At 34.5% G+C, this 21468-nt stretch overlaps 2 protein-coding genes across 3 annotated transcripts; both read right to left on the bottom strand.

The window, feature by feature from the left end:
- Nucleotides 1–1935: 1935 nt before the first annotated feature.
- LOC142352188 (gelsolin-like protein 1) lies at nt 1936–13804 on the bottom strand. Of its 2 annotated transcripts, none has more exons than XM_075404600.1 (3): nt 13650–13804; nt 3039–3672; nt 1936–2603 (listed from the first exon to the last, which is right to left on the bottom strand). In XM_075404600.1, exons 2-3 carry the CDS (start codon nt 3652–3654, stop codon nt 2137–2139), a joined length of 1083 nt encoding a protein of 360 aa, XP_075260715.1. In that variant the 5' UTR covers nt 3655–3672; nt 13650–13804; the 3' UTR covers nt 1936–2136. The 2 variants fall into 2 exon arrangements, with proteins under 2 accessions (XP_075260715.1, XP_075260716.1); XM_075404601.1 differs by lacking the exon at nt 13650–13804 and adding an exon at nt 7416–7550 and having other exon boundaries at nt 3039–3668.
- Nucleotides 13805–16089: 2285 nt separating this feature from the next.
- On the bottom strand, nt 16090–19569 carry LOC142351867 (uncharacterized). The gene is made up of 2 exons (XM_075404107.1): nt 19336–19569; nt 16090–16694 (listed from the first exon to the last, which is right to left on the bottom strand). The coding sequence occupies exons 1-2, from the start codon at nt 19414–19416 to the stop codon at nt 16161–16163; spliced, it is 615 nt and encodes a 204-aa protein (XP_075260222.1). The 5' UTR covers nt 19417–19569; the 3' UTR covers nt 16090–16160.
- Nucleotides 19570–21468: the final 1899 nt, after the last annotated feature.

The raw sequence follows: 21468 nt of genomic DNA, 5'->3' as shown, positions 1-21468 counted from the left end.
ATGGCCTACTTGTACCTGCGTTCGACTTCAAAGTATCGATATTGTTGTTTGTTGAGGGTTTAGCTGGAAAAACCCTTTCAGCTCCATGAAGTAAGGTGTTATGGGAGCTGTTGCAACCATCTTTCCTACACTTACGGGGACTTGGGCATTGCCTAAACATGTGTTTATCACGCAAACAAGAGAAACAGAGCTTCGCCTCAGCCACGACCTTGGCTCTCTGTGTGGGGGTCTTTTCCTTAAAGACACGGCACTCCCACCACCTCAACCACCTATGCAACCTCCCCGGCCACCGACACCCGTTATGGCACCAACTAATTCCATTTTTGTACCTAATGTTTCAACAAACCCACAAGTAAATCAGTTCTTGGGTCCGAAAAGCTCCAGTGTGCCTGGTCAATTACATATGTCAATGCCTCATGTTCAACAACAACAGAATCTAACTCAAAGTCACATTCCACACCAAACACAAGTCCCTATTGCCCATTCCCCGCATAAGGTCCCTCCACCTCTAAACCCACGCGTGAACTCGCCTCTCATGTTCCCATCTCAACATCTATTTATTCCTCAGCCTCCCGTGATTCCGTCGCCCCCTCCAGCGAGCACAGCAACATACTTACCCGTCCCCAACATTCCACAACATAGCAGTGCTTGGCACCTTGACTGCAAATTGCACGGAACTTAGAGCCCACTCTACAGATCAGTAACTTCTGATTTAACCAACGCAGTCAGCCCACAGAGCTCCACGTTGTTTATCTCCGCAAACAGAAAAACGGAGTTGCTCGACACAACTTCGCAAATTTTTTGAGACATTGCAAATAATGTCTTCCACTCATATGATCCAGTGTGAACAGCACCGTTTGCCGCACCAGATAATTTTTCTCTCGTGATGTTACCAACCTTGGAACCAACTCGTCTCAAGTTTGTCTTCTTAGTAACTGCATTAATCTGCTGCAGCGGATGCAATAAGAACAACGTTGCAATGTGATGACGAGGACAATTTGGACTCAAAAACTGTCAATTTTGGGATCGCTGCTTGAAATCCGCCAAACATTTATAAATTATGTGGCAATTAATTATTTAAATATATGCCCAAATAGCAATGTATTTTATTTCAACTGAAGCGACTTGTAGTTTTTGGGAGTTTTCCTGAATATTGTGGGGGATAGATGCATCCGGTAGTCGGTTTTTGAATCCGCTTCGTGCCATTTATCTCCTGTTCATTCCCGTTTCGCCGGGAAATTTTTCAACTGCAATGCTATTTTATGTCTCCTGAATATTTAGGGTTGTGTTTGTGTGAGGTACCGCTGCTTGAAAATTTTGCAAAAACAATAAGTAATTGGTTCTTAATGCCTTCATCGCAGGGAATTTTTTAAATTTCGAAATTGGAATCATTCAAATTTAGGCCGCATGTATGCTGCAAACTATTCTTTGACGCAGCTGTGAACAGTTTAATCGCTATCGAAACCAAACAATTATCATGCACTATCATTGTTCTTCGCACGGTCGTTGCACTTAAGGGACTAATTTTTAATTGCGTCTTTTTTTAAAAAAAAGTGTAAAAAAAGAAACTATTTATTTATTTCAGAATCTCTTATTCCATATAATGAGCAAAAGCCGTTTTTTGGTATCGAGCCACCATTCATTAGACCTAGATTCCACAAATTGTGTCTATATCGTGCCCCATAAAGTTGCAATAAGCGAACGTTTTCAAAACACTGTCTGCATTGCTCATTTGGATGCTCAATTGCATGTTTGGCGTTTTGGTCATTTCAACTTTATGGGACAGACTATAGAACACGTCGACCAAAATGGTTTATTTTGTCTGTTAGGGGCACGGGCTCGTAACGGTTCTCATTGATTTGGATGCCGGTTTACTTCCGTTCAGCCAACTTTTCCGTAAATTTTTTCAGTAAATGTTTGTATGAAGAAAGGACAAACGTCTGACATATATTTAATTTCAGTCAAGTTTCAGAGAAGAATTTTGTAAAGATTAGTGTTCCTGTGGAATTTACATAGAATTTTACTTTATAGTTAGTTCACCAGGCTTAAATATGATCTGTTTTAAGTGCAAACTTATATAGTTATAGCAGACTTGAAGATAATTTACGTTTTTTTTAACGTTTTGTTGAACAGTTTCTAATCGAAGAAGCCTTTTGCTTCTTGTCCTTCTTTCATGGCGGTTACAGCCTTCCATGGGTAGCTTGTCTCCTTCAAATAATTATGCGAATATGCACACCAGTTTTTCAACTCGTCAGGTGAAGCCCCCGAACCACACCAGACATAGCAAGACCCCCCTTTCTTGTCAACGATAAACACGTCATTTGAATCCAAAATGTCTGGGGTAATTTTGCCATCTGGTACCGGAACCTCCGTCATCAAAAGTTCCCCGGTAGCGTCTGAGATCCGGAACACTTTGTTACAGTCCGTGTCGGGTATTTCGGTTGATTTATCCTTCGGGCCTCCGTCTTTCAGAAGCTCCAGGAATTCGGGTTCTTCGGTGGGTTCTCTCATTTCTATTACTCTTGCTTTTCCGCCCCTCTGGCTTTTCAAAGTCTGCAAAAATTGAGTGGCTTTGAATTTTTCCATGTTTCTTGCTTTTGGTCCTGAAAAGCATCACGCAAAATTTATATTTATAGCTGATATAGTCATTCAATTGTGGTACAATCAGTCCCATAAAACTGCAACTCTATCGAACGTTTCAAAGGTCAAAGTTCAAATTTAAACCATGCAGATATCTAGCAAAACACTGCCCATTTGCATGGCCCGAGCTTTTGGAACGTTCGCTTGCGTTGCAACTTTATGTGACTTACTATAATACAGGATAACTAATTGTAAGCGGTAATTGGGGAAGTAATGGGCAAAATAATGAAAGTCGAAAATTTACAAAATTTCGTCTCAAAAATATGTGATAGGGTAAAAGGGTGCATGTTATTCTAGCACAAGTTGTTGCTTTAAAACCTCAAAACTTGAAAAATGAAGAGGGGATTGAAAATAAAATCCATTGGGGAAAAAATAAAACAGATTTCATAATTTTTAACCTGATAATTGATAGATAACAAGGCCGTTGTCCAGAATGAAAACATCCTCATCATTCAGATATCCTTTCTTCAGAGGAACTTCCTTCATTTCAATTTTGGCCCCGGGCCCCGAAAAGTGGAACAATCTGGGCTTGTACTCTTCGGGTTGCACGTGACGAAACCCAGTATCGGCTCCCCCTTTCAACAGGGTAACATTTTTGAAGTAGCTTTTGAACAAGTCGCTTTCGTGGTTCATAACTTCCCGATGTTGAACCGGTTTGTCGTCCAGAAACGTGTCAAGCTCCACAGTTTTGTAAGCTGCGGTTCCGTATTCGTCTTGGGTACTGTATGTCCCAATCCAGAAATGAACATCGTATTTCAATTCGTCTCCTTCCGGCTCTTTGTACGTGTTCAGTATTATATAGGAATCACCATTGAAAAACTCGCCGTACTGATCTTTGGGCCAGTGTTCAACTTTGAACTTGTTGATGCGCCAAATTTGGATCCCAACGTCGGCTCCGGCACCGTTCCAAGCCGGTTCCGTTTCGGCAGATTCTTTTTTGACTTTCTTTTCAGTGTCGGACCCGAACAAGGCCATATTGGAGTCTTTCCAGTCATATTTCTTGGCTTTCAGCATTTTGCTCAATTATGCTAACTAAAATCAAAATGAAAAGTTTTCTCGCATAGGTCGTTTTTTGTTTCGGACTCAATTGTTTTCTTTCAAAGGAAATGGAAAAAGTTCCGCGTTCAAATTGGAAGCCTATATATGTCTGTCCCATAAAGTTGCAACGCTATCGAACGTTTCAAAGGTCAAAGTTCAAATTGTAAAAATGCAGAGATCAGCACTTCGTTGTTCATTCGAGAGTTTTTCGAACGTCCGCTTGCGATGCAACTTTATGGAACTATAGTATAGTTAGAGTCTGCTCATAAAATAATCAAACCTTCGAGATTCTTCAAAAACCTGCAACTAAGCAAGCAAATGAGCTATGTCGACATTGTTTTTGAAAAGTTCGATTATTCCATATTTATTGGACACACAGTTCAGTTATCATTTGGAACAATGTATTATTGAGCAGTGTCCAATGAATTTTGCAACGTTTTGACATTTTTAGGTTTTTCTTAAGCCTGAAATGTATGTTATTACTTTAATAAAGAATCTGCAATTATGAGTGCTCTGAAACTTGCAGATGGTTTTGGAGCCGACTATCTTCATCGCGTGATTACTTTTATTAATGTTCATCAATAAACTAATGCTCTCTTTTGAAGAGGTATAGCATGTTCCATAAATTTGAACCGAACGTATGAAAAACGAGCGCCAAAACATGCAACTGAGCACTCAAATGAGCAATGTAGACAGTAATTCTGAAACCTTCGCTTATTTCAATTTCATTGGACTTTCTATAAATGATTGAATAGCCTAATGAACGGATATATCGGGAGTGAAATTAAGTCTACTTACTGTTGTAAGTGTGCAAAAACACCAATTACGCTGGTTGATAACTGAATGAGAAAAAAAGATACCGTTTTGTGGTTCTCATGCTGAGCGACGCTATAACTAACAACGACAAACTTAATTTTAAAAAAAACGAGAAACGCAAGAGCTTGAGACTGGCTACAAAACACAAAGATACAAAAGTAAACATCGAAACAGTATTCTACAATTATTTTTTGTCGGTTGTAAGATACTAGAAGAATAAGAATTAGAAACGTGGTTTTCTTGCCAAACTTTTCCTAAAATTTTGCAAATACTGCATAGGGGAAAATGCAATGAAAGCTTGGTTTTTTAGGGGAGCATCGCTGATAAAAAACATCACAATCAAGCTCAAAGTTAAGCTAATTTATCTTTTCCTCAAAACTGATACCCGACTTGATTTTAATCGAAAAGTAATTTGGACAGGAGATTATGCTTCCTAGTTTGAAGTGTCAATGGTAGCCATCGCCCAAAAATGAGAAAAAATGTGCTTTCAGTAAACAATTCTAGCACTAATTCTACAAATATATACAAGTGCCTTAGTTCACACTAAAATATTTTACGTTGTGTGATTATGAAATGCAAGAAAATTTAGCTAGATTTTACAAGTAAGTTGTGCATTAATGCAAATTACCTAATAACTACTTGATAGCAATCTAAACTAACTACAGTTCGAGGTAAATTGCCTGTAGGGTACCTAGAATTTGCAGTGCTAACCTCCTTGAATTTTCCCTGCAAACAATGTCTTCTATTCGGACTTACTTTATAACATCAATCATCCAATGAGAAATGTTTCATACACTTTAATCAGATTTTTCGAATTTGTTTTCACTTTAAAGTCATACTTAAAATAATGCTGTGAGCATGCAGATAATTGCAAGGTAATACTGCATAGGTACTCCAGGTAAATAATTGCCTGTACAATTTTACTGCAGGTAATTTTGCAGGTATAATTGCCTGCAATTTTGCTTACCTGCAAACTTCGCAGGTAAACTTACCTAGAAATTTTTGTGAAAAATTTTAGACCACTAGCAGATAATATTCACCACAACCCTCGTAAAAATGGAAGTGGTAATTGTCGCGAATGTTTTGTGGATTGAAATCCAGGGTCGAGACCGAACTGTTAACTGGATCTATTCTGTTTCGGCCCCCCAGTGTTTGTTATGACCCCCAGTTACAAATTCTATGTTGTTATATAGCACGTTACTATGTAAGAAAATAGCACGTGCGTCTGGGAGTCATAAAAAATGTATGCTCACTAAGCTGGGGGGCCGAAACAGAATAGATCCGGTTAATTTGTAAGAACTTGCAAGTTTCTCGCAAAAGATGGTTAACTTGTGAGATTTTGCAAGTTTCTTGCAAAAAGATGGTTAACTTGTAAGAACTTGCAAGTCGAATGGTTAACTTGTAAGAACTTACAAGGCGAATGACTAACTTGTAAGTTTCTTGCAAGTTCGCTACGGTCGAGCACAACTCTTATTGGTTGATTCAATTTAGCATTCAGTCATTTACCGTAGAAAGCGCGTGAGAGTTAGCTGCTCTGTTTGGATAACGTAAAACAATTCGACCTAAGTAGACAAAACGGTTGATTTTTGAAATTTATCAATTCAAGAGAGTTCTTTTTGCATTTCCATTAAAATACTGTAGATCTCAATTAGCTTCTTCACGATTGCTTTTTTACAATGTTCCCAAAATTTTGAGTTGGATTGAATTTTCAAATTCATATGTCAGTATTTTCTCAAAATAATTTAGGTATTTCATTTTTATACCCTTTTATATAATTTAATTCACAATTTTCCAGGTTCTATTTTTTTCCAACATCCGTTTACATCCATGTCTTGCAACGTTTTTTTTACGGTTTAGTGCGTATATGCGTGTATGTTTGTGTATGTGCGTGTGTATGTGTGCGTGTATGTGTGTGTGTGTGTGTGCGCGCGCGTGTGTGTGTGTTCGTACGTGTTGTGTGTGTGTGTGGTGTGTGTGCGAATGGTCAACTTGCAAGTAACTTGTAAGTCGAATGGTTAACTTGTAAGAGTCTTGTAAGTCGAATGATTAACTTGTAAGAACTTGCAAGTCGAATGGTTAACTTGTAAGAACTTGCAAGTTTTTGGCAGAAAAACTTGCAAGGCGATGCATCGCCTTGTAAGTTTCTGCTAGAAAGTTCTTACAAGACAATTATTTGGCCTCGACCCGGGATAATAAGCATAAAACTTTCGTTTTTTGCATTGAATGGACTGATTTTAATTTTAAGAGGTAAAATTGTAATTTCTATGAATGCCACATCAACCCTCACTGAATTAGACCTCGCAATTTACAAAGTTCGGTTCCTATCTATGCACACAGTGGTGTTAACATTTAATTGCAGAAAAAATTTCATAAAAGGATAATAATGCCGATATCGAATCAGTGACTACTAACCAGTAAAATATACAAAGTTCAAAGCTGGTTGAAGTAGTCTACTTATGTAGTAAATAAGTTGAAAGTTTTTTTTAAAAAAACGAAACGGATTTCCGCTGCTTTTTATCGAAGTAAAGTGAAGTAATTCACGTGTAAACATATGCATGACTTTTTGCGAATTGGGTCATTTCCTTTGTTATTGAAATTACAAAATTTGTCAATATAGTTATTTGTGAACTTAGATTTTGGTACTGTTTCAAGACTCCGTAACAAAATATGTGTCATATAGCACATTGCAATATAAAGGATATCACGACCGCCTTGGGTCGTGAAAAATTGTATGCCCACTAAGCAGGAAGACTGAGGGGAACGTTTTCACCGTTAATATTGTATTAAATTTTTTGTAAAATTGGACAAAAAATTTTTGCTTGAATTCAAAGTTTATGTTACGCCGGACGTTTCTTAGCGGCTGCAGGTATAAATCAAACTGTCATCAAGTTATCTTAGTTAATGAATAAAATGAAATTTACTTAACTTATGAGTTAGATTGATCAAAAGCTCTGTAAGCGATAAACAACTAATACAGCAAATATTTAAGTTCGTGTTGATGTTTGTCCTGAAACAAACTATTTAGTTTTGTCAAAACTCAAATAAATAATTTCGTCTCGCCATCATCAACTTAATAATTCTATGTTTAGACTAGCTGAAACAATTCGAATGAAATCGGGAAATTATGCATTGTTCACTTTCTCATATTTGAAATTTGACATTTTGTATGCCCGTTTTTTTGTTTAATTAAGGGCCTTTGTTTGAACAGTTTTCACATCCTTGATTCGCCAAATTTGTTCAAATTTCGCGCATTTTCTCAAAAATGCGTGAAATTGTTTCGTTTCAACAATTTAAGCTTCAGATGTTGGAGGATAATCTTCTATTTAACTGCGAGGTAGTTTAATATGTAAGATACTCTTTTTTCCGATACTTGAAATCTGTCATATTTCTCAAATTAGTCAACAATAAACCGAGATATTTTGTCAGTTTTTGCCCCTGAAAATGAGTGTTTCGATGCAACCCACACAGTGAAGGGAACAGCAATACGGTCGTCTGGGTTTTTTTTCTGTTCGGTCAATTTTGTCTGGACAATATACATGACGTAGAAAAGTATGCGTGTTATCATCAGAGACCCGGTCCAACTGATAATGTTCACGTCATTTTCAAAAATTATACTTTGTGGAATTTGAGCTTCATTTGGTTCACTTTTTCCTAAATTTTGATTTCAAAGTATTTTTAGCTACAATTAGAAAAAAATTAAGTACCATAATCCAATTGTTTTACTATTAGACATATAAAATGACTACTGAGTTGCATCGTTTGCCTTCATTTGCTGCAACAAAAGGTGTAATTTACAAAAATTTAGCTTTGTTGAATTAAAAACCGGCGCCAATCAGACTTTTTTGTATATTTCGTCTGACTTTGTCCAAATCAATTGCCATGAAATTAACTGACACCACGAAAAGGCTATTTGTACTTCCAAGAAAACAATCTGAAACTCTTCTGCCTGATTTTGTGGTAAATTATGTAGGTTTGTATTAATTTCGAAAATTTTCAGTCTTTTTAACCCAATGCAGATGACTCTTGGTTTGGGTTTTTTAAGAGCTTTTAATGATTTTCCAAAAAAAAATTCGAATAATTTTTATTGCAAACTAAGTATAAGCTTTTTGTTTAAAAATTCGACCTTAATCCTCATAGATTACAATGACCGACAAAGATAAATCTTTAAGTTGTAAGAGCCCAATTATTGGGGACGCGCAACAAAGACGTGATATTTTTAAATTATTGTTTTGAGTGCAATGCGTAAATTGGAGTTCTTGTATTAATGAATAGTGTTATGTTAAAATTTTCGTGTATTTGATCCAATTTTGAAACATTGTTGCTTATTTTTGCAGACCTCCACAAACGCTTATGAATTTCATATGATGATCATTGAAACTATTGCAACCGCCATCGTGTTATACCACTTTTACAAATGATAAATTTTTCAAGTACATTTGATCAATTGATGTAATAGATGTAATAGTAAGATTTGATAAATAGATGTAATAATGTAACAATTTTAGCTGTTTTGCGTTGTGTTTGCTAAATATTGAGTTACTTTTCACACATTTTTTGGTTGAATTGATTTTTGTGGTGAGCTCATCAAAACCAATCTGTTATAGGTCAATGGACAGCAGAGAAAGCAACACCCCCGTGTGTGGTGTGTGTAAGTGTGTGTTTTAAAACAAAACAATGATGTGAGAAATTTGTCGTTTCTGCTTGTCTTGAACGCCAAAGTGAAGAAATTTTGATTAAATTTGGTATGTCTGCATTGCAATACGTTCTTCAGTTTATATTAAACACAGTGAATGTTATCTCTCAAAAATTAAAGCACAATTGGCAGGTCCTTTTTCGGCATGTCTGATCATTTGAAGTTCAATTCGCATGGAAGAACACGAAAAACGTAATATCGGCAACCCAATAGTTCAATTATTTAACAATTGACAAATTAAACTTTGAGAAACCTTTGACGTTCTATTACATTTCTGGAAAACTTCTTTTCAAGTTTTATATTTGCGATTAAGCTAATTGGTAGCTATCATTGGTTCAAGTTCGCAAACCGAACACAAGCATTTAATAAGAAATCAGTTAAATTTGTTCAGGGCAAGTCTTTGGAAACGTAAAACAAGCAACTTTGTTTTCTGTTTTTGGGAGTTACACTATGGTACCAAAAAGCTACGTACAGCACAATTTGCGCTCTTTAAGCTTTGCTTTCGCTCAAAACATTTGCTTTGTGCTAAATCGTGAACAAATGCGTGAAATTTTGAAGTTTTAAACGAGAATTCATTCTAATTCTATCCGCTTACACAGAAAAGAAGGTTAAGCTGCTTTATTTTTTTACTGTTTGTCACGCTGTTGCCATTCGAAATGTTCATTTTTCATGGACAAAATCCAAAGCAACTCGGCTTAAAATCACGATCTAGTAAACAGCATGCATACAAACGATATCAAAAAAGGTAACAGGCTCAAAGCGTCACCAGCGAAAGACGTGTGATAGTTTTTTGAAGAAAGGGAAAAAGATTTTCTTGAAAAAGAAAACACAACAAATTTGTTCAGACAAACGATCATTTATGTTTTGGGGTGCAATACAATCAGATGGAGGAAAAATGCTTGTTAAAGGTCCAAACAAGCTGAACGCTGTCGGTTATTTGGAAGTTTTCGAAAAATTACAAAGAAAAAATGCATTTCCTGGATATTATTTTCAACAAGATAATGCTCCTGAGCATAAATCAAAGATCATCGGCAATTTTTTCAGGAAAACGAGTGGAAGTTACTACATTGGCCAACATACAGTCCAGATCTGAATCCTATTAAGGCGATTATAAAGCAGCGACTACAAAAACAGGCAGGTTTTTCGGAAAATTTAGAAGAAAAAGTGTATGAAATTGGGAACGAAATTGACGCAGACGTCGTGAGAAACCTATATGAACACTATAAAAACCGTTTACTAGACGTCACAAAAGCCAAAGGTATAATGATGCGTTATTAGAGAACAAATTTGAACTCAAAATGTTATATTATTTGCTGTTTGTATTGCTTTTTACAAAATCGTCAGGTATACGTAGCTTTTTGGTACCATAGTGTATATTCTTAACTTTGCCTTTGTTTATTTTAAGCCCCTACGTTGACGTTAGATACGTAGAACACCTTAAACAGATTTACCTATGCTGCCTGTGTTGTGGATCTATGTTTTATTGAAATTTAGCAAACATCTAGGTATTTTTCAAAATCCATAGTTTGTTTTCCCAAGATTTTTTCTTCTGTTTGCCAGTTTCATGCCATCTCCGTTTTTCATAAACGACCTAAAAACCGTTTTCTATGCAACCTCTGCATTCCACATACATCAAAGTGAAAATGCGCGTACATAAATGAAATGACAACGTTTTCGTGAACCAGGAAATACATTTATTTTCGGCTGTTGTGCGCGCGTTTAAATCCATGGAATTTTTTTGCTACAACTTTAATAAATTGGTCCTCAAAAACGATTATGTTTAATCAGTATTTGCCATTCATTATTGCAAAGTTTGCTTTACTCGTAGTTAAAATAAAGCGGACTGCAATTGAATTGGTTTTATCATTTCAATTAAGTATTCACTCTCCAATTTGTTCACAAAAAAGAAAACGATGTGTTGGAGCACTATGTGCCTCCTCATAAAACCAAGCCTTCTTTGTGTGCTTATTTGTGATTATCCCTAACCCTCTCTATTTGATAAAAATATTTTTGTGAGCTTGATTGCTGGATGAGATATCTGGATTTCAACATTATCTCATTATCTTAAGAGAAATTTTGTTTCCTTGTGCTAAAAAATTTATAATGCCAAAGTGTGAACACACTTTTAGTTTCCAAAACCAGTTCTCTCGTCTGCAAATTTTTTTTTTCTTAACTATTTGCTTACGTATTTCGACTTTTAATTAGTCCCATTTGAGAAAAAAATTCGTAAATCATATATCAGTTCTCTGACCTCTAAAAACAAAATTTAAATGATTAAAACATTAAAAATTCAACACATACGCAGAGTAAATATCTAAACTGGCAGCAATTTAGAGAAGGTTGTTATTTATTTTTCTATCACTGTTTCAATCATGTGAAAAGCAATTTGATTTTGCATATACTCGAATAAGAGACTTTGTATCCTAACTAATGAGCACTTTTATCTGCATTATTCGAGTCCATACACCAAGCATGATAAAAAATTCTTTGTAAAGTTAGTTCTATTAAATTGAATTTGATGAACTGAAAACGAAAAATTTTGTGTTTTGACTACTTTGAGAGGTTAGAAATTTATCTCTCTTTTGTTGCCAAAGTCCAAGCAACTCACTTTCTTAATGTCCAGCAATCAACACATTCCTCAAATTAAGAGGTAGCTAACAAAACTCAAAGCAGCGATCAAGAGTCAAATTTTCTGCATTTCATGAAAAAATGGACAATTTTGTTTCTCTTGTTTGAATATTTTGCTTCAACTGTTATATAAACTCAGGAGCACTTTTTCCTTCAATGGTTTTGATCACACTTTGGTTCAAATAATTCATACTCCAAATATTTTTTTTTGTAAAGTGAGTTCAGTTAAACTGGATTTTGAAAAACTGAAATAGAACATTCCAGGTTCTTTTCACTGCTTTTTGAGGTTGGGACATTATCTTATCTTTCATTGTTGAAATCCCAGAGAATCCTTTTTGAATATCCAGTAATCAACAATTTCAAATTAAAGGGTGGTTAATTATAAAAACTAAAGCAGCATTCATGTTTCCAACTTTCTGCTCTTCTGTAAAGCGGAGTTATGAGACAGTTTACTGGATAAAACAAAAATAGTTTCGTATCCAACTATTGTTTCTCTCTTGCAAAAAATATGTATTTCAATCTTAGGGAAAAATATTTTTTATAAAAAATTTGACAAAAAATACCATTAAGCTGAGGAAATGAGAATAGATTTCGGTTTTTACTCCTCTGTTGATTCGCTAGAAGTGAACAAAAATATACTTGCTAATAGTAAAAACCAATAAAATAACGTATTTTCACTTCTCTGAAGTGTAGTTTGTCAATACAAGTTTCATCGTCTGCTGTTTTATTTGAGTTTGGCTGACATTGTGTCTGTATTTAAGGTTTTAATCTTTAAATACTATCACGAAAACGTTTTTTATATAGTAAGTGAGTTTAAAGAATTCTTAAAATGAGCTTAGAATCCTTCACTGAGAAACATGTTTGATGTTTTAACAGAAAGATGGGGAAAGTTTTTTGTTTGTAAAATGGAGATTAAGTTTGAAAATAGACATTTGATAACAGCGATATTTGACTTTAACCCTCTGGCAGTTTTGAAGACGTCTTTGATGCCAACTATGCTATCACTTTATGTATCTTATAATAGCAGATTTTAAAAAAATTTTGACATATTATCACGGCTTTTTCGTCTTCTTAAGTAGCGTTGAGTATAACACAAGAAGATTTAACATTGAACACGATTAAACAGAATAAATATCTTCAACACTAAGAAAAAAGAATTAAACGATTTCAATAAATATTGAATTACACGACATGTGACTTTGCATTTATCTTCGATTTGCGTACGCTTTTCTCATAAAAACGTAAGAGCAAATACTGCCAAAAAATTTAGATGAAATGCGAATATTGGCCGTATATATTACGAAAGGGAAGAGGAAATCATAAAACCTGATTTTTTCAAATGTTCCAAAACAACTCTGGTAATGTTATGATTAGACAGTTAAATGCTATAATGCATTGAATAATGATAATGAGATATTGCAGCAAGTTTTTTGAGTTTTTTTAATAAAAACATATCTTGGAATCCGGATGGCTCTGCAACAAGAAATACAATAGAACTCAAATACAGTAACCCACGCAACTTTAAATTCCAAACACTTTTTGATAAATTTTATTTATACTTTGTTATAAAATTGAATTCATGCTTTCTAAATATCATATTAAGGAAAAATAGCATCAAAGAGGAGTTTTTGAGTGCTAGGGTTAAAATCAAAAATCCTTTTTCATATCAAAATTCTTTTTTTGAAGCCCAACCTCCACTTTGAAAACAACGTTGCTTCTTTTTCACCAGCTTTCTATTAGATGTTTTTTCTTAATATTTATAAGAGATTTCATATACACAAACTGAAAAGGTCCAAAAAAAGCTTCACATTAAATCAGAAGAATCAAGACTCACCAAAGTTTGAACAGCAGTACACGCAAAAATAATAATGACCAAACTTTCAAACGCCTGATTTGGACGATTCAAATGTTAGAAAATGATCAATATTTATAACCTCGGTTATAACTCGTTAAAAGTACATTTATCAACAGTGCAAAACTGCAGCATATTTTATTTTAATTAAATACCATGCCTTAGAAAGTTATTGTGAAAATGCGTCACGTTATAGTTTTGATGACCAATTATGGTCAACAATCTGTCTTTTCATAGAATATGGCGTTTACTTTTTCGATACTTTAATCTTTATGACGAAGTTTTATGCCTATATAGCCAAATTAATATATTTTTGTTTTCATTATTCATTCACATTGTATTTGACGGTTAAGTCATTATATGAGTCATAGAGAATACGAAAATAATTTTGAGGAGATCATGAAAATGTATAAAGAGCATACATTGACGTTAACTGTAGCAAACAAGCATGACAAAATTAACAGTCATAATAAATTTAAACAAGGTGAAAGAGAAATTTGGTGGTGCAAAAATGTAAACAACCCTTATTGAGCTCAATTAAAAGAGATACATAGACACTCGGAGAAAAAATTGTAAAAGCCCATTGAATTTTGGAAAATTTCAAACAAAAGCTCAACATTGCCTATGATTAGACCATGAACTTCTGGTCTTTTCCTCGAGAATAGTGACGGAGCCACGGTGTTAAAGTAAGCGAAGCAGCTGGAAGTCTCCGAAAGTTTTTGGCGAATTTCGAGAACGACCCCGGGGTTCGAGAAGTTAAGCCAGAAATTGGAAATCATTTCTACAGAGTCACAAAATCTTGCTTAAAGCCAGTAACTTCAGAGTTTGAAAATGACTAAAGATCATGGAAGTCACCTTCTGGCTGGGTATACTGAAAAACTCTGGTGTTTCAGACTTTTGGTATTCGAAAACTTACACTTGAGTGTTTCAATCAGTAAAAGATTGCGCCCATTATACAAACCGTTCAATCATAACGAGAGTTGGTTAAGTATAGATTAGGTGACCATGTTAGAAGTCACCAGGGATCGGCCAGCTCGAAAACGAATATGTCAAAAAGGGACGCGATAAGAGTTTTTCCTTCGATCGCGCGGATTTCCCTATGAATCCGCGTTTCACAGAACGCTTTCGGCATATTTTCAGGTGTTTATCTAAATACTATGTTCACACGGCACACGACTCCCTATCGTGTCTAGCAAAAGTATGAACCCTTCTACTCAAAATTTAGATTTTTGTATCGTACACAAATGGATGGGCAAGCGAACAATCAATCTCACAATGAGAATCGTACGAAGATACTTCAAATCGTACGGAGTTGTTCAAAGTGAACTGTTTTGATAGCGCAGAATGCCATTAGTACGGAGGTTGAAAGACATCCAAATCGCTCTCTGTAGTTTTTCTAGAAAATTAATTGATATGTCGCATGCTCTAATCTTGTCTTCTCTTGGAAAACTACCTGAATGGTTTTTACTACGCTATCTGTTTTCCTGTAGTCTATTTCAGTAATTCCACCACTGCCAGTCTTCTGCCCGATATGAACCAAACTAAAGTATAATGGAAAATCGCAAATAGTAAGTTTTCGAATTGACTTGAGAAAGTTTCCTACTACGTTTCAGCTATTATATGTTTTTTAAACTAGTTTTGTTTTGTTTTGATTTTTAATCTTGTTTTATTATGTTTTTGGTCTGGAAAACAATGCATGCATGGTTTTTACTGTGCTGTCTCATTGTTTTCCTACAATTTTTTAACTCTGCCACTGCCAGTCCCAAACCCGGAATGAAAAAGGAGGAGGGTACGAATTTTATACTAGAAAATCTCAATGTGAATTTCTTTTTACTTGACTTAACAAGTTTGCCGACAGCTATTCAACTATTTCAACTCAACCAACTACCGACTTTAGCTTGGCAAAGATGCATTAAAAGACCTTTTATTGGCCCATCAAAAGAATTTTGTAAGATACATTGACTTATGAGAATATCCTGCATTGAACCATGAAGAGATTTATTCGCGACTATAATAGTCTACGATGAGACCATGACTCGACCCATGAAAAGAGTGCGCTCGTTTTCATCTACGAAAAGATCATGTATGGACCCATGAAAAAGAGTTTGTGTTGACTTAATTTATGTGCATGACCATGTAATTTGGGTCTATATCCCCCCCCCCCGAAGACTTTTTGGGTCTTTTCATAAAGTCTAGATCTCGATTAGGGTAATACCTTACAACATTCAATAATTTACACTCAGATTTCACTATTAAAAGAACGAATTATATTTTTTTAACTTTGCATATGCATTGTCACAATATTTTACTTCGGCCTTAAAAAACTTATATAGCTTGCTATAGCTTGCTATTTTATGATTTCACGTTTTATATATTTTATGCTATAGCTTGCTATTTTATGATTTCACGCTATGCCCAAAAGTACAATTTCAATTCGTTAATTTATTAATCAGTCGGACAAAAAGCAATAGTGGAAATTTCCTGGTTATAACTTTAGTGCCTAGGTTTGTCAAAATACTGCTCGACCTCTTTCTGATGCACTTTAAACTCGTTGTTATCCTTGTACGACTCTTCATAATACGAAGTGCGATAATCTATCTTCCCATTGGTCGACAAACTCTTCTCGGCCATTCCCTTTCGTTTCTCGTAAATGACGTCACCGTGTGGCGAAACCCCGCGTTCGGATTGGAACTCGGTTTTGCTTCTCCGTTCGTGTCGAACTTTGGGTCGAGTGCAAGTATCGTTCGTCGAGGGTTTTGTCAACAATCCACAACCTTTCGATTTGTTTTGTTTCTCGATTTTGTCCGGTTTGTTCAAATTTTCACACTTTTTAGATCGTTCTTCATCGCTGCTGCTGTCACTTTGGCTGCTGCTTTCGGATGATGAGAAATCGGACGAAGAATTTGACGATTGTTTACTGCATTTTGGTTTTTGTTTACTTTTATCTGTTTTGGAGGAATTTTTCTCTTTGTTGTTGCATGTATTTGGTTTCTTCTTGTTGTTCTTGTTTTCGTCGCACTTTTTAGTCTAAAAAAGTACATATAATTGACAACTAAACATTGCTTCTTTATTAAGAAATATATTAAAATACAGTAAAAATTACTCTATAATAATCGTTTCTATAAATCATCCTATTTTGAATTATAACGGCACTAATAAATTCTTGTCACAACAACTCTGGTAATAAGTTGTTCAGTCTATTTGCGATGCGATTTATTGTGATTTAACGAATTAACTAATTAATTACATTTTATTGTGATTTATTGCGATGCGGTTTAAAGAATTAACTAATTAACTACAAATTAATTAAAAAATATAGTTAGCAAAAATAAGCAAGAAGTGCATAATTTACTAAGGTTATTTTCGCTATATTACGAATCTACTCATTTTAATAAGAAAGATTCCAAAGCAAAAACTTTCAGTACACGTAAGCTTTGTTTTAAATAATTGGCAAATTTACATTCGTAAAATACAAATTTCAGCATGTTTCTGAGACCAAATTGGTCAACTTAAAGACAAGAGAACTGATCAGAACTTACGACAGATGATAGAAAAACATATTGATGTCAACAAAAACAGTACCAATCATGTGAAAACCTATATAATTAGAGAAATAAAAGTTTTGAAACTTTTTTGTTAACATTTAACTGAAGAGCAACCAAGACAAAACTTAATGAAACGAGAAGTCGACAGAAAAAACTTCAAAATGGTTGAAAAGATTTCTTCACAATTTTTCAAAAACAGTTTGATAATTTAAAAGACTTAGTTGCCTGGAATTCTGAAAAGCACCAAAAAATGCTAAGCGTACTAAGCGTAATAAATTTCTTGTAAGAAGAAAGTTTCAGGAAGTCAAAATTGACAAAAAACTTGATTTATACTGCGAAAAACTTTCCCGCAAAAATCACACAATAAAAATTGTCGATAAATTTATAAGGAAATTTGAACTCATATTTAATCATATCAATGTGATCCAAACAAAACTAAAACTCTGCTCAAGACTTTTTGGCAATCTGAACATTTATTGTATTTCATATGAGTTGAACATTGTTTTTCAGTTTCCATGCTTTTATATGAAAATTATATAACTAAGAAAACCGCTTTCATTGCATTGCAGGAAAAAGCTTTATTGGGATTGCTCAACAACTCGGTATTAGCAATATACAACTCTAAACTTGCAAACAAAACACAAAAATCTTTTTTCCTAAAAAATATTTGTTTTCTTTTCTGATTTGCAATAAGAGCAAAAATTTTGTGAGTTTGGAATCACTTTCTAATTCAAGCAAAAATTCAATATTAAACAATGGTATAACTTGAATGATTTCATAAGGAAACAATTTTGAGAATGACCAGCTTTTGATGCCAAAATAAAGGTTTTATCTTTTCAGCAATTTTTCCAGTGAATTTTTCTTTGGCTCCGAAGCTGCTTGTCTTACATTAAGGAGATCTTCGAAGACCAAAATTTACTTAAATAACCGGTAAAATTTTGTGGCTAGTGGAAAAGAACTGTGAAAGTTTTCTATTTCCCTGTAATCTTTCTGACCACGCTGTTCTTTTTGCAATTGAAAACAACTTCCAATATGCAGGTTTTAGAAATGTCTTTGATATACATCGAAAAAAATGCTGCACTTCGGGGAAAAATTTTGCTCTGTAAATATCAATTCATTATTTAATGATTAAGATATTTTAGAAGTTGTCTATACGAAATAGTTTAATATAATTCTAATAAAAACTTAATCTTCTTTTTGAAACGTTTAATCTGATGGTGTTTTATTTGACAAACCAGCGATTGCTGTCTCATGTAACGAAATAATTTCTGAAAAAGTATTAATTCATTATTCTATATTTCATCTAATTTGAGATTCATCCTTCAAGTTGTTTGCCAACTACAATTTCAAAAAATATTTCTACTAACTGTGCTAAGCATTTTTTTTTGAAAAAAGTTAATTGATATGACGTTTTAGGATATTTTGTTAGTTTGTATTACCTGTGTGTCATTTGAATATTAAGACAGCTAAAACTTGCAAATAAAATTTACAATTTATTGTAGGACTAAAAAAAATTCTATGATTTTCTTTTGTCAACTTGAATTTTATTAATCTTTGTTTATTTGTTGTTGGTTTGTTCAATGCTGGAAGATACTAACTTTATTGAAACAAAATGACCAAAACATTCAAGCACTCCGGCTTGTTTTTCTTTTGCTTTTTTAAAAGATCCGATAAAATGTTTACACTAGCAAATTTCCGAAGTGCAATCAATTTTATGCTATTTTACGCTGTATTAATATTTCAAGTGCAAAAATTTTGAGGGATATTTTTAAGTGAAAATTCGCTTGCTCAAAGCGAAAAATAGCTACAATTGCTGATGAACTTAAAACTATATAAAAATTTCCACTGTAAAATTTTTTTCTTAGCGCAGAACGCTTAACATTCTGTAATTTGTTGTGACATTTTTATAATTTTTGTAATTTTTCCCTACAGTAGGAAAAGCCCTAGTCGAATGGACAAGAACATCTTCCAAGGTCTTGCAAGAATTTTGCAACACGATGCAACAGTTAACGACTAGTCCAGTAGCTATATAGAATTTTGGTAGATAATTTAGATAAAATATGGAAAACATCAAACCACTACTTTTCCAAAAAAAATTTTAGCGAAATTTAGGGAAAACTTACACTCGAGCCAGTTGCGCCGTTGAAGATAGTCAGAGAAATCACGGCAGCACATGCCACGGTCGAAATTATCACTCCTATCATTTTCAAAAATCAGGTCTATAATTTAAGCATACAAATTTAACCCTCGAAATGAAATCACTTGACTCAAGACCAATTCACGTGAATAAAGGTGGATGATATTCAAAGCAAGGCTGTTAAAGGCTCTAGACAGCATGGAAACTTGGGAATAGATCTTGAACAAAGGGTGGGAAAACGAAGGGACAAAACGAGGGATATTTATCCTGGTATTGTTAGGTGTGTGATTATCAATAGAAAACCGTGCGATCTGTATATGCGTCTAGCCTACAGTTTCATTAAAGCGAGCTAAAATAGATTAAATTATAAGTCGGAGTTTCAAGTCATTTCAAAGAAAATGTTATTTTTTGAAAACAAGAAAAGATGAAAAGAAATATTAGTCAACAGTTTTCGAAATTGTTTTCTTTTTTCAGGGTATGTAAAGTAGATTTAATGTTCCAACTAGGAGAGCTCATAAATTTAGTTTGAATTGATATTAATTAGCGCATCGCGGTCAAACTGGGTCAAACAAATTTGATGCAAAAATAAGTTCTAAACTTTTACAAGCTTACTAATATTAGATAGTTTTCCTATTCTAGTTGCTGAAACAGGATAAATTATGTCATTTAAAGACAGTATTAAGCTTTTACTGATGGATAAATTGAAGAACAATAGAGCAACCTAATTGTTTATAATTTATTATAACGCTTGCCATCAGTCTTTACAATGATAGCAACAATCCAAAAAAGACATTACTTGAAAGTATAGAGCTCAAAACTGTTTTAAAGAACGAAAGACAAGAAATTTCAATCAAATAAAAAACTTCAAAATTTGTAACTGATATAGAGTGAAAATTTTCAAAATTAGTTATATGAGACTCATCGGCGGCATGGTTCTCTTATTTCATATAGTTCATAATTTGTTGAGGTCTCCAAGTGAAGTATAAAGTTTATTACGTTAAGTTCATATTGAAGTAAAGTTGACATTTGGGTAATTTGCTGTTCAATTCACTAATCAAGCTGGCACGCACCAAAAGCGTAGCTACACTGTAAGTCCACCTCATCAGTTGTCCTGTTCGATCTGAAGCGATGAAGATTGTTCAATTTACAGCCTTTGATAAAGATAGAAATAGACAAGAAAGAAAGAAAGAAAAAATAAATTTCTCCAAATATTAGACAGCAAATTAAATCAATTTAATTAAAACATTTACTTAATCATATAACATAACAACAAAACGTATCTCGGAGAGGACAGATAGACGGGGTTATTAAACCCACCTAGTATCTGCCCTGGAAGAAGTCAGAATGCTTTAGGGCGCAAACAACAGGGTCCACTAATAGAAAAGATGAACAGATGACTCCATTGGGTTTAAACCCGTTTTGACCAGATTGTATAACAGATCCACCGATCCCTCGGGAAAGGTGGATAGAAAATTCCACCTAGCACTGATTGCTAAACATAACAATATCAAAGAAGATCTGAAGTGTGATCGATCACTTAGTGCAACGGCCAGAGCTGCACTACCAGCAGAAGTGACTGGATCACAAAGAGTTGAACAAGAACAAAATAGTGTCTAACTGGATACTTGCATTAGGGACAGAAAGTATTCAGAAAATATTCAACCGGCGAAGATCACTCCTAGTAGCAAGGCAAGGGCGGTACCCATATATCCTCCATGATCGCGAACAGTTCTTTAAAAGGAACAGTAAAGTGATTTACAACCAAAACAGGGTCAACTGTAGAAACAGGGATAAGGTTTCACGCAACACTAGTGATCGAAGGTACTATGATCAGCGATCTGTTTATTGCAATTATGCGAGACGTAATAAATCACAGAGAACTGTGCATAGAAACAATCACGCCAGATGAAGCCCTTGGGGAGGCACTGAACCATGAAACAAGATACTAGGTCCAACGGATTTTCACCAAACCGAACAATGCTCTCGAGGTAACCACAAAGAGTGAACCAGTACATTTTGGGAGGGGCAGAAGAAGAGGACGATACACCCAACACAGGACACTGATCCAATTGGTCTAAATCGTAAAGACTTGGGACACTTGGGCGGTTTGTTGAGCGAG

Source organism: Convolutriloba macropyga, chromosome 13, assembly GCF_964194025.1.
Source record: "Convolutriloba macropyga chromosome 13, txConMacr16.3, whole genome shotgun sequence".
NCBI lineage: Eukaryota > Metazoa > Xenacoelomorpha > Acoela > Convolutidae > Convolutriloba > Convolutriloba macropyga.
The sequence above is the reverse complement of the archived record's forward strand: the minus strand, read 5'-3'. Positions and strand labels throughout refer to the sequence as shown.

Coding starts and splice junctions, on each gene's coding strand:
- LOC142352188 (XM_075404600.1), bottom strand. CDS start 3,654: ATGCTGAAAGCCAAGAAATATGACTGGAAAGACTCCAATATGGCCTTG. Junction 2,604..3,038: donor TGTTATCTATCAATTATCAG/GTTAAAAATTAT, acceptor GATGCTTTTCAG/GACCAAAAGCAAGAAACATG.
- LOC142351867 (XM_075404107.1), bottom strand. CDS start 19,416: ATGATAGGAGTGATAATTTCGACCGTGGCATGTGCTGCCGTGATTTCT. Junction 16,695..19,335: donor ACGGCGCAACTGGCTCGAGT/GTAAGTTTTCCC, acceptor GTACTTTTTTAG/ACTAAAAAGTGCGACGAAAA.